The 13323-nt window shown below is 38.4% G+C and overlaps 1 protein-coding gene across 1 annotated transcript; it reads left to right on the top strand.

The window, feature by feature from the left end:
- The first annotated feature begins 1278 nt into the window (after nucleotides 1–1278).
- Nucleotides 1279–9370, top strand: RAD51AP2 (RAD51 associated protein 2). The gene is made up of 3 exons (XM_065731087.1): nucleotides 1279–5161; nucleotides 6288–6389; nucleotides 9252–9370. The coding sequence occupies exons 1-3, from the start codon at nucleotides 1279–1281 to the stop codon at nucleotides 9368–9370; spliced, it is 4104 nt and encodes a 1367-aa protein (XP_065587159.1).
- The last annotated feature ends 3953 nt before the right edge of the window (nucleotides 9371–13323 follow it).

Here is a 13323-nt window from a genome sequence, read left to right on the forward strand (position 1 = left end):
TCAATTAGTATTATGTCTTGAGCATTAGGAAGCAGATATTGGCCAGATTTGTTTACAAAAGCAGAAATACTGAAAACTGTTTTAAGTCTCAGTTCCTGAATGCGTTTATTGCCAGGAACAAAGGATCTGTTGGGCTTCAGAGGACTTGATCACTGTGGCATGGAGGTAAACCCTAAAAGAAATACTGGTATCCTTAAGGATGTTTCTATTTTAAATCCCTGTTGTTAATGATGTTACAGCAGCCAGCTGGTCTTGTGCACACGTAAAAAAAAAAAAAAAAAAAAGCATTATGAAAGGAAATTTCATCAGGAGACACCTATTTTAGTGGCACTGACCAATGTGAGCGCTTGGTATTTCTAGGATAATGTTCTTGACTTAAATCAATGTGAAAACAATAAGGGAAAAAGTGGGAAAAGGCCCTGGATGTGAGCATCTGCTTTCGGAACGACACAAAATGACATCCAGCTCGTAGAGAGAATCGCCTGCAGGCTCACGCGCCGCAGTGCAGGAGGGACCCGGCGTCCCTGAGGGAGGGCGGCGAGAGGCGACTGTCGGGGGCAGGGCTGCTTCCCGCCTCCGGACGCTCCGCCCTGAGGCGGGCTCCCCTCAGCCCCGGCGGGTAGGAGCGCCCCGGCGTCGGGCAGATGAGCGGACCAGGATGGAGGCGGCTTCTTGGACTGCTTGGATGAGCTGCTGCATGCTTTTTCTTTAAGGGATACATCGTGTGACGCCATAAAGTGTCTCATGATTGGGATTTGCATCTCCTGCAACACCGCGTTTCTTTGCGCATGAAGGCAGGTGGAGGTTTTTGTCATACCTGAGGAGATTTGATGAACAAAACTTAACTGTCCCACAGTGAGGAGAGGACTAGAAATTTCTGTCAACTTCTGTCAGCTTTTAACGACTCAAAAGGGCCTTCTCCTGAAGACTGCATCACCACCATTTTCCCCACATTTCTTCTAACTACTTTTTTTCTTCCAAAATGCATAGAATATGCAGTTAGTCCCTTTTACTTGTTGACACAATGAAATTATCGTGCTTATTTTGATTTTGCATTCATCTGTCTTTTGTAACTAATCTCTTGAATTCTAGATTGTGGTCTTAAATAATGTGTTTATCTCTGCCATGCATACAGAACAAATATCAACTTGATCTGAGATAGAATTATCGATTGGTATTTTGTACAGATTAGAAATAACTAAAAGATCGTTTATTATAAATACTTTATTATTTTCTTAACTTTCAGCCTGTCTCTGCAAGTATAGAACTTTTCTGAACATGAAAAACACATATTCTCCAACATTTTTACCTGTACCATCAAATGACAATGAATTCCATCTGTATCCAAAGTGTGTTAAAAGAGAAAGCCATCAGAAAAGCATGGAGAAAGAGGAGCAGCAGAAGTTGGAACAAAGTATACGTGCAAACAGTTATCAAACACCTCCAAATGAGCCTCTATATTTATCAGAAATACAAAGCAGCTGGGCATCAGAAAATGGAAGATGTGATAGAGGCAGAAAACCTTGCATAAGAGAATCTTTCCATTCTCAAGTTTCTAACAGTGAAAGACTGTTATATAAAGTACTTGAAAGTAAACTGACCACCAAAAAATGGAGTCACGAAAATGGAAGTCACAATGCTATAGAAGATGACATTTCACTAAATATCCGTAGACAGCAGGGTGAAAGAGAATTACGCAATCTGTGGAGTTCTACTAACACACACAAAAACCTACATGTACCTAATCCCTTCCGACTGCATCAGAATGATACAGAGCAGAATAAAATAGCTGACAATGAACTTAAACAGAAGTCTTCAGATACACCTTTAAACAGGAACTTGTTTCAGAGGTGGAGAAAATATCAGCTTTCACAAGTTCCATTTTCATGCAATACTTGTTCTGTGCTGTCTTACGCAGAAAATGAGAAAAATGTTTTTCTGGAAGAAGTATACAGTACAGGAACCAAGGATGATTACTTTAATGATCATGGAATTACTACAGAAAGAGGTGACAATAATTCATCATCTATAGTTCCAACACCAAACCCTTTTAAATGCATGCAACCATTGGAAATCCCTACGTTTTTGATGACAGAGAACACATTTCAATTTCCTAGTATCTCAAATAGATTAAGCAGTGAAATGCCATCAACTAACTTGAAGGAGATGGTTGGGAAGATGCTAAAAGGCCAAACAACTCTGATGCAATCAAAACAGATACGTGGTGAGCAAAAAATGTCTGATGTAGGGAAACAGAAATGGCAGAATGTTAAAAACATTGTGAAAGCTTCATCTGTTGGTTTGGAATTTGAAGAACAGAATTATCAAGCAACTAACAAACAAAAGCACAGTGCTGTGGCAGAAGGAGGAAACCTGCCTCTAACTAACGCCAGGGACAGCAGCACTAATTCAGAATGTAGTCAAATATTTGCTGAAAGTGATTGTAAAGTGCTGGAGAATTCAGATAATGATGATGACCAGAAGTCAAGGATTCACATCTACATCGGTGCTAAACAAGTTCAGAACAAGAAATTCATCAGCGTTACGAGGAGGAATAGCAGTCATGAGAACACATTTCATATACAGACAAGCACTGCAGCAATAACATTAGAGAAAAATAAGTTAGACCTACACTGTGGTCTGCATGATTCCAACAGTGGTATTAGTTTGCAAGAAGCAGAGTCAGAACTATTTACAAATGAACTACTTGATATCAAAAGATATTTAATTGAAAACATTACACGTGAAAGTAGTTGTACTCCCATTGATGTGCACAATTTTCCAGACGTAAAAGTGAGTTTTGGTGTAACGAGGGAAAAGAAAATGTTCAAAATAAAGTTTTCATTTCAAAACCTTTTATTTGGAGCATGCAGGACATGGACCAAATCGTTAGCTAAAGTTACGCTTATGTGTCAGGCTGACAATATTGTGCCCTGGTTTGATGTTTGTGAAGCATTAAATGAGCAGTATGATACTCCAGAGGTAGTAGGGAGCAGTATTGGTGCAAGCCACAAGAATAAAACCCTCATTTGTTTGCTGGCTATCATTTCAAAGCATCTGAGGGTGAAACTACCGAAGAAAATGCTTGCTTCTGTTTTCAATAAGAAGAAGGCATTATTACTGACTGAAGGGAAATTTGTGAGAGCGGAGAAACGTGCTTCACATGGCAGAAAGCAGATGCTGTTAAATTCACACACAGAGATTAATCTGATGCAAAACACAGATTTTTACAAAAAATATGAAACTTATCCAGGCACTGTAAGCTCTAAATCTGTGGAAAACATTAGTTTACAGTTACATAGTGAATGCCAGAAAAGATATTTTTCTTTATCTTTAGGTAATGAAACCTCCACTTTCCTACCCAGAAGGATCTTCTTTCGTAACCAAGGAAGTGGATTATCTAAGGGAAGATTTGTCAGAAAGCACCACCTCTTGCCCAGAAAGAGTGAACGAATCCACAGCACATACTCAGAGTCTGTCAGTCATAGAAAGGCTGTGAGAAAGCAAGTGTTGGTTGCTAAAAGTCTAAATTTGTCTAAGGACAATTGTGATCCTTCTTCGCCAGAGAAGATGCATTACAGTCTTAGATGTTTGAGTTACCTTCCTGCCTGTTCACAACCGAGGTTGGAAAAGGTAAATAATAAATGTGCAGATTGGCAAATGTCGGTAACTACCACGAAGTGGGCAAAGAACAAACCAAAGAAAATGCTCAACAGTTATTTTCATGGAGAGGAACTTAGAGCTTTACCTCTTAATTTGAGAGACAATAAAGAACACAACACCAGTAAATGTAGAAGTTGCGTGAAGATTACGAAGGAAATGATATGTAAAGTGAAAAAATTCTTAGTTACTTTTAATTGCATAAAGGCTGGTAGGAAGGAGAATTTCAAGTCCAAAGGGCTGCAAAGAAATTCTCATAGTTTTCTGTCTAAAAACTCGTTTCCTCTTTTTGACACATACAAAAAAATTCCCCTTACTAGTGATTCTGAAGAGTTCGACCAGATCTCACTTGTATATCAAGATAATTCTCTCAAAAAGCTGTCACTTGTACAGAACACAGTCACAAGTTCAGAAAGCGTTCATAATTTGCCTGCTAAAAGTAAAGATGCTGTAATGTTACCTGAGCAGTCAAAACCAGCCATGGAAAAATGCAGTTCTCTCCTGTTACAAGGTATCCAAACGAGCAGACCGGAATATTGCAGAGAAACAGATGCATATACCCTACATTTATTTCATGAAAAGGAATTTGTACAATTTCCAAACACACATTCGGATTCTGGAAATATATTTCCTAGTTCTTTAAGTTGTTGTCTGTATATCACTCCACTACTCCCTAGCAGCTCTTTTGTCTATAAAGCTGGAGTCATAGGTGAAGACAGACATAGAAGGATTTCCTTAAGTGCAGAGAAACTAAAACAGTCTGAAAAAAATCACACCACTGTGCCCTATCTATCCACGAGAAGTCCTACTTCCGCATACTTGCAATTACAGGCAAATGAAACAGTGTATTTTTCTTTACCAGGACATACTGAGACAAATAACGCTGTCAGCTTAGAGCCAACAGCTCTGAAACAACATCTTGAATATGTAAAAGAACAGGAAGAGATAAGTGATGAACAAATGCATGGAACTAATGAAAGTCAATGTGAGCCAGTAATGAATGACTTGATTATGTCATATTCAGAAGATGAAGCTAAAACATTCATTGCTGCAGAAGAGAAATTAGAAATGCGTTTATCTTTAATGAACAATGGATATATTGGAGATGTAAAAAATGAATGTTTACCTTCAGAAAATAAAATCACATATGAATTTGAACTGAAAAGAAAATTTGATCTAGTGCTAGAAGAGCTACATATGTTTCATAAAATTAGCAAGGAAGATGAAAACAATTTGTCTAGTGTGGAAACAAACTCTCACAACAATTACTGTGAATCAATTAGTTCTGAGGGTATAGAAGAAAATATGGAAAGTGTTTCTGAAAAGAAAACAAATCTTCCCTCCCCAGTCTGTGGTACTATAAAAGGGGAAAATGTAACTGACAGTGATGAAAGTTTATCAAATGAAAAAATATCACTTGAAAATGAAAATATGAAAGCATCTAACGAGTACTGTTCAAGTGTGCCCAGTGAAGAGTTGCTACATTCACCTATTGCAGAACGTAAGTACATGAAATTATTGTCTTTCAATAAACAGATATAATTGTTTTTTGCAAATGCATATATATTTTTCTTTGAAGTTGCATTTCTCAACTCAAAAAGTACCATAGCTGTATCTGAGTTTTCACTGAACTGTACAATGTCTGTGGGGCCAAAGAGATTTCCCTATGGGTAGCCAAATGTGAAACAGCCATGCTACTGATGCTGCTGAGCACTGTAGTAGCAGTTGTAGCTCTGAATTCAGGCTTATTCCTCTACAGATTATTTCTTTTTTTCTTAAACTTTGTAATAATGAGCCCTAAATAAGTATATAGGGGGAGGTGTCCCTGCCTATTAGCAGGGGGTTTGAACTAGATGATCTAAGAGGTCCCTTCCAGCCCAAACCATTCTATGATACTTATAAACAATAAGAATGAAGGGTATAAACACATAAGGAAACGGTCATAGAACAAATGTATTCCACTGGAAAATTTCACACTGTTATGAATATCAACTTTAACTTTTCAAAACAAATTTTGCATAATATTCAGAACTTTCTTCAGTCTGAGAAAATGGAAGAGTAGAATGCTCACATAAAGAGTTAGGCAGTTCCTCAGCTGTTTCATTGCCTGTGTAGCATTCTATATTGAATGGCATTTTTCCATCCAGCAAGCAGGGTGCACTTCCACAGCACTTAAGATTCTGGCTATCAAGACTATCTATGAAATTGCAGAGGTTTCATGAAGGTGATTAGTGTTCATGAAACAATTAGAAGAGTATCATAGAAAAGCTCTGGAGAGTGTTCTGTTCAGTGAAATTGTAACAGTAAAATATGCTGCCAGTTAAACCTGCATCCCTTGTCCCGGTGTATGAGAACCTAACTAGATACTGCATTAATTGTTCACTAAGTGATCACTTTTCTACCTAAATGTGGAGTAAGAAGATTTGAGGGAAGAAAATATGCATCTATTATATCTACACAAATATGCTAATGAGCTTTTCACAGACCTCTGAAAGCAAAACTTCATATTTCTTGTAATATGCACGCAAATGTTTTACTTACATTTACAAATTAATAAATTGGTTAAACAAATGTAATTATTTGTTTATAAGTTGGTTAAGAAATGTTTCTTACACTTCCCTTTTAAGGCCATTTTTATTCAGTTTACAAAAAGCCATACACGTGGGACCCTGCTTTTCTATCCTGCACACTTTTGAAGGAGGAAAATTATAATTTACAGAAAGAGGGAGGTAAGAATATTATTTTTGTGATATCTATCCCACAGATGCCAGTGCTAATGAACTGCTTTATGAAACACATATTTATTTATTTATTGTAGCAAGAAATAATATAACTTATGTAGATATATATAACAATCTGTTTGTTTGATACATTACTGGAGAGCTGTCCTATCTTTACTTTGGTCACAAAGCAAAGTCATACAGCTGAACCATTCTATTCTATGGGTAGAAGAGAAGTCTAAAAATGTAGTGTCTCCTTCTTTACCTGCTTTGGAGCTGTTGGGAACAAATATCATTGCAAAATGTATCTTCAAGAAAATATGATTTGCTATACTTTCCTTGAAATTGTTGTAGTGTTGGGCTCCTTGTGAAAGAAAATTCAGAACAACAGAGCCCATGAAGCTATTAGGTTTTCCAAAAGAACCTAATGTTTGCAATTGTGTTTGCAATTTTAATAACAACTAATAACATTTAGTAGATCAAAGCCATTAGATGATTCTGAAGTGAAATTGTAAAACTTTGAAACAAAAAAGCTATGGATATCTTCTGTTTCACTCGGGCAAATCATTTACAATTCAGGAAGTTGCTTCTCTCACTGAGGCCATTTTATGAGATAACATGGCTGAAAATCTTGAACATTTACAGATGTGCTCTGATTGTTTTTTGTTTTCCACCATATTTTTTAATGAAAATATCATCTTGTGATCATATATTTAATACACTAACTTCAAAATTTTATGGAGAGTTTTGCTATAATTTTTTTTTACTTGATTTACACTTTATCACTGATCTACTTGGTTTACCACTGATCTACAGTTGTTTTTTAGGGGCAAGTGGATTCTAGCCTCTGCCTTTTGGAGTAGCTGTTATTACTGCTTAGGGAAAACTCAAATTCTAGAGTGCTGCATTGTGCACAACAGCACAACATGGATGCATATCTTCTTGTCAGTTGAGTTCAGCTTGCTAGATCAAACACTGTAGCTCCTGCAAAAGAGCAGCAGTTTAACTTCCCTTTTGTCATCCTCTACTGCTTTCAGCCACAAAGCCAAGGACAGAGAAAAGTGTACAATTTCTTTACTGCTATTAGCAGCAACTATTTTCTATGCACCACTTTCTAGTCTTTATAATTTCCCATCTAAGCTTCTCTAGGTTTGTAAACAAACCTTAACAATGATTGATTTCCTTTTGAGCTCATGATCGGTAACAATCACCTTTTCCAGACATCTGATTTCTAGGGAAATGCCCCACTCTATACTTTATTTCCAGAACTTGTCAGAATCAATAGGCACCTAGTACACTTCTAGCGTACTAGAAGAATGTGAAAAAATTTCATGTTCAATTCATTGACCTTTTCAGCTGATGGAATATATACTTTGAGTATCCTCTTTCCTTGAGTCAGCACTTTACTTCTTTGCTCTCATCCATGGTTAGCAGAGAGAATTTTATGCCATTTATGATGAACATTGTCATTGATTATTCTGAAGGAAAGACCATATCAGTGGGAATACTAACTGTATTGATAGGAGTTGATGCCAGAAGTTCTGCTGATGTGTGTCTGTCTCCTTCAATTTTTCAATAGGATTTTGAGCCATCAAATGTGCTCTTACATGATTTAATTTGTTTTCAGATTTTTTATAAGAACTGTTTCTGCTATAGCATCCAAGCCTGTTAATTTAGCCAGTTAAGCTACCGAAACTGCCATAATTCAGCATATTACTCCCACAGTTAAAAGGAAGATTGGTAAGGGCAGTTTATTACTTTCTGATATCAATAATTTCTTTGTTTTACATCCCACTGATTCATCACGTGAAGTGACTGTTGCCTCAAGCTGTGACTGATTGGTAAGGAGGTACCAAGGTGGGACAAATGGATTTATCATCAGCAGTTTTACTGTTCATCTTGATTTCAGAACTGCTATGCTTTACAGGCTGCATATAAGCCCATAATATTTGATTGACTTTTATTGCACACTATTTTTCTTCCTATAGACTCTTATGAGTCTTATAAAAGGCATAGCAGCAGTACTATCTCATTATTGATTTAAAAATGGAATTATTTTTTTTATCCCCTGTCAGTAGGAGTGCCTATGATTCTGATGGGCTCACTATTTGACATCCTAGCTAATTACCCATTGCTTCTTCTTCTCACAGACTCATGAAAACTAGATCTGGAAAGGGTCTTAAACTTTGACACTTTCTCACTTGTGTGATTGTTGTTTCTTTCAGGTGGTTCATTATCCTAATCTCTAGTTGAAAAAGTCATTGTCTTTCATTCTATCCCACTGATCTGAAAAACAAAATAGCTTCTCAAGGATGATTTAATAATGCTCTAGATTACCAGATGCTCTGTACCTTACCTAGCAGACTAGGTTTTTGAGCAGAAAACCTAAATCCTCCTCTTCTTCTTCATGAAAAATGAGTGGCATGAGTTGAAGTGTTATGATTATTATCTCCACAGTGGAGTGATGCGTCACTCTGATTTGCTGTTGCACATCGAAATCCCTCAGACTAGTGGTAAGTACTAAAGCATACTTCTCTCAGTTTGTTCCTCCACTCTCAGAATGCTGATTGATATAAACTGGACATGACTTACCAGTATGTTAGGAAAGTTTTGCAGTATGATGTTGAGGATCCTTCTAATTAGAAAGGATCTAAGTGTGACACATCTGTCAGTATTTCAACTTCAGCCTAAAGGAGTATGTCAGAGACTCTACAGCATAACAAAATGCAGATGGGACAGGTCTAAGAAGTTGCAAATAGTGTTCACCAAATCTACATATCTTGATATATTTCAGGTGTAATATGGTGTGGAACTCTGTTTTTACTTTCACTTACTTTCACATTTTTGTTTGCTTGTTTGTAGGATACTTAGGATACTTTCTGACACACGAAGTTACAAGAGTACAGCCTCTTAAAACATGCAAGAGACCCATCAGAATTGGTCTGTCAAAAAAAGCTAGGCTCCAAAAACTTCATCCTTATTTGAAATGACTTGCTTTAATCTCTTACCAGTCTTCAAATGGAAACAGTCTGCCTGAAAATTGTTGAAATGTTTTTATGCTACATTTCCATGTTGTTAGTTTGATCTTTGTGGTTTATATATTTTTTAGGTATTAATATTGCAGTACTCACTAGTAACTTATTTATTTATTTAGGAATATTCCTGTGAATATTTCATGGCAAAGAATTTTATGATGAATGTTTGCTAGTAGAAATGTTAATGGAAAGATGAGACCCTTTTAAAGTTCATGCAGTATTAATAAAATTTGACATATTTTTCTCATCTATTAGAATATACTGTCGAAATTTTCTGTCTTACTCACACATCATTAAGATCCTCTGCCTGTTTAAGTTGTTTTAAAACAACTCATTATTTTCTGAAGTGATTTGTTACAAATGTTTATGGATGTGTACGGGACAATTCCGGGAATATAAATTTACTAAGTTGAAGGATTTTGGTTTAGGCTTCAGAGTCAGTTTCATCTGATGTACTCTCAGTTCCATGTACTTGTTAGGTTAGACAAAGAAAATTTTTCAGTTGCAGTACAGAGTTCAAAAGGAGGTGAAGCATAAATGTAAGAGAAATTCAGGACAGAATCATAGAATAATAGAATGGTTTGGGCTGGAAGAGACCTTAACAATCATCTAATTCCTACTCCCTTGCCATGTGCAGGGACACCTTCCACTAAATCAGGTTGCTCAAAGCCCCATGGGGCACCCAGAACTTCCATGGGTAACCTTACTGTCCAGTACCTTTCTACCATAATAGTGAAGAATTTCTTCCTAATATCCATTCTTTATGTATGCTCTTTTAGTTTAAAACTCTTACTCCTGGTTCAATCACTACAGTACCTGATAAAGTCCCTCCTCATCTTTCCTGCAGGTTCCCATTATCTTTGAAAGACTATCATAAAGTCTCGTTGAGGCCTTTTCTTCTCTAGACTAAATGACCCCAAATCTCAGCCTGTTTTCAAAGAAGAGATGCTCCAGCCATCTGTTCATCTTCAGTACAAGAAACTGAGGTCCTGGAGCATGTTCAGAGACAGGCAGTGAATCTGGTGAGGGTTCTGGAGCAAAATGCTTATGGGGAGTGGCTGAGGGAACTGGAATTGCTTTGTCTGGAGAAGAGGAATCTCAGGGGACACCTTATTTCTCCCTACAGCTCCATGAAAGGAGGCCGTGGAGTAGTGGGGGTCGACCTCTTCTCCCTTGTAACTAGCAATAGGACTAGAGGGGATGGCCTCAAGTTGTGCTAGGGCAGATTCAGGTTGGACAATAGGAAAAATTACTTCTCCAAAAGAGTGGTCAGGTGCTGGAATGGGCTGCCCAGGGAGGTGATGAAGTCACTGTCCCTGGAGGTGTTCAAGTAATGTTTAGATGTTGTGCTGAGGGACATGGCTTAGTGGGAAATATTGATATGTGGATGATTGGACTGGATGATCTTGGAGGTCTTTTCCAACCTTGGCCATTCTGTGATTATATGATCTTCATGGCCCTTCACAAATCAGGAAGAAAACTTTCAACCATCTCTGTGTGACTGCATGCTTTCTTAAAAAGGAGCATACTTTACATTGCATTTGTTGAGAATTTCACTATGGCAAACATTAGAGAGTGAATCAAATAGTGAAGGAATGATGATAAACTCCAATATGTAATAATGATTGGTTGAAGCTGACACAAGGAAAGCTGAGCAAACTGAATTGATAGGGAAACACATCTATAGATAAATTATTCTATGGAATCTGTAGAATTTTATGGGTCTATTGCAGTGATGCAAAGAATAAATCACTACGTAGTTGAATCTAATTAGATGAACACTCAGAATATGTATTATACTAAAAATGTCAGGATGTATATCCTACATGGATCTAAATAAGAGAAGGAAATTTAGTATAAAATGTTGAGAGGAGTCACTGAGATAATAACTTCTAAGAAAATGATTGCAATCTACTTGATACTTTCTATTATTCTCCTATGAAATAGTAAAAACGTCCAATGAACGTTTCTTTCTGGGAACAGCTGGTTCTAAAACTTATGTTCCTAAATTGCTCTCTGCGGACTGCATTTTGTCCAAAAGGCATAGTAAGCATCTTTTATCTGTTATAAAAAAACACTTCTTTACACTGAAACTCACTAACTTACAGTGCTGGATGAACAACACTGCTCTCTCATCCCCAGCCTTGAAAGGACAGGATGAGAAAATACGGTGCAGAAAGGCTTATGAGTTGAGATAAGGACAGGGATATCACTCACCAATTACTGCCACAGGACTCAGCATAAGGAAAATTAATGCCATTTTTTACCTACTGAAACCAGACTATAGCAGTAAGATCTAAAAGCAACTGAAAGCATCTTCCACCTCTTGACCTTCCTCTTTTCCCTCCTTCTACCAAGCAGTGCACAGGAACAAGGAATGGGGGCTGTGGTCAGTCCTTATCACTCTCTGCCCCTGCTCCAGCTGAGCGTCCCTCAAGGATGCCATCCTTGCTGAACTGATCCTGTGTGGGCTTACCACAGGCTGCAGCTCTTCAAGCACTGCTCAGCAGGATTGCCCGTGTTTAGGACCTACTACAGCACAGGTCACCATGGGTGGCAGCCCCCCCAGACCTTCTGCTCCATTGCAGGCTTTTCTCCATGGGCTGCAACTCCAGCCTGGAGCCTGCTCCTGCGGGGCTTCTCCATGGGCTGTGACCTCTTTCAAGCCACATCCACCTGCTGCACCTGCAGCCCATTTTCAAGTGGCTTAGAACTGGCTTTTATACACTTAAACCATTAAAAAGTTGATAGAGTTGATAGTACTATGTAGGAAATTCCTGTGTTACAAAGGTAATGTATTAAGGGGCAATCATAGCGCCCAACCGTGGATTCAAACATAACTTCATACACTAAAGAGTCCTCACCTCTGTCCCTGGAAAGGTGATGGAACAGCTTGTTCTGGGTGCTGTCCCCAGGCAAGAGAAGGAAGTTAACAGAAGGCTTAGACATATCTCACTTTTGTCCTACCACAAATGGGAACTCCCAGTGTTCAGGGCACTGTGATACTAGATGACAACTGTTCTAAAAAGAAGCTATTAACCACAGGGCTTTATAGACCATGGTAGATGAGTCCACACTGACTTCCACAAGCACAGATTAATCAGAGTTTGTAGTGTCCAGAGTTCAAAGCTTTGAAGTCTATAGCAGTGGTCTCATAACTCTGTGTTATTAGTGTGGAGTCATGAAAATAGCCTTCATTATCCTGAAATTTGTTAAATCAATGTAAGTTGCTAAATCACGTCTAGAATGGATGTGACCCCATCGAAGTGTGAGCTGTGATGAACATTCACATAGCTAATTCTCATAAGTTCATAAGTTCATAAGTTCATAAGGTTGGAAAGGACCTATAAGATCATCTAGTCCAACCATCCTCCTATCACTATCTCTACCCAACTACTAAATTAAGTCCTTTAGCACCTCATCTAAACGCTTCTTGAACAGCGCTAGGGATGGTGCCTCAACCACCTCCCTAGGCAGGCCATTCCAGTGCCTGACCACTCTTTCAGAAAAGAAATGCTTCCTGAGGTCTAATCTAAATCTTCCCTGGCGCAACTTGTGGCCATTCCCTCTTGTCCTGTCATTACTTATCAGGGAGAAGAGGCCTACCCCCTCCTCACCACAACCCCCCTTCAGGAAGTGGTAGAGTGCAATAAGGTCTCCTCTGAGCCTCCTCTTCTCCAGACTAAACAATCCCAGCTCCCTCAGCCGCTCCTCATAAGACTTGTGCTCCAGGCCCCTCACCAGTTTTGTTGCCCTTCTCTGAACACGCTCCAGGGCCTCAATGTCCTTCTTGTAGTGAGGGGCCCAAAACTGAACACAGTACTCGAGGTGCGGCCGTACCAGAGCTGAGTACAGGGGAATGATCACCTCCCTGCTCCTGCTGGCTACACTATTTCTAATACAGGCCA

Source organism: Cyrtonyx montezumae, unplaced genomic scaffold (assembly GCF_038088225.1).
Source record: "Cyrtonyx montezumae isolate F1298 unplaced genomic scaffold, pur_monq_1.0 scaffold_13, whole genome shotgun sequence".
NCBI lineage: Eukaryota > Metazoa > Chordata > Aves > Galliformes > Odontophoridae > Cyrtonyx > Cyrtonyx montezumae.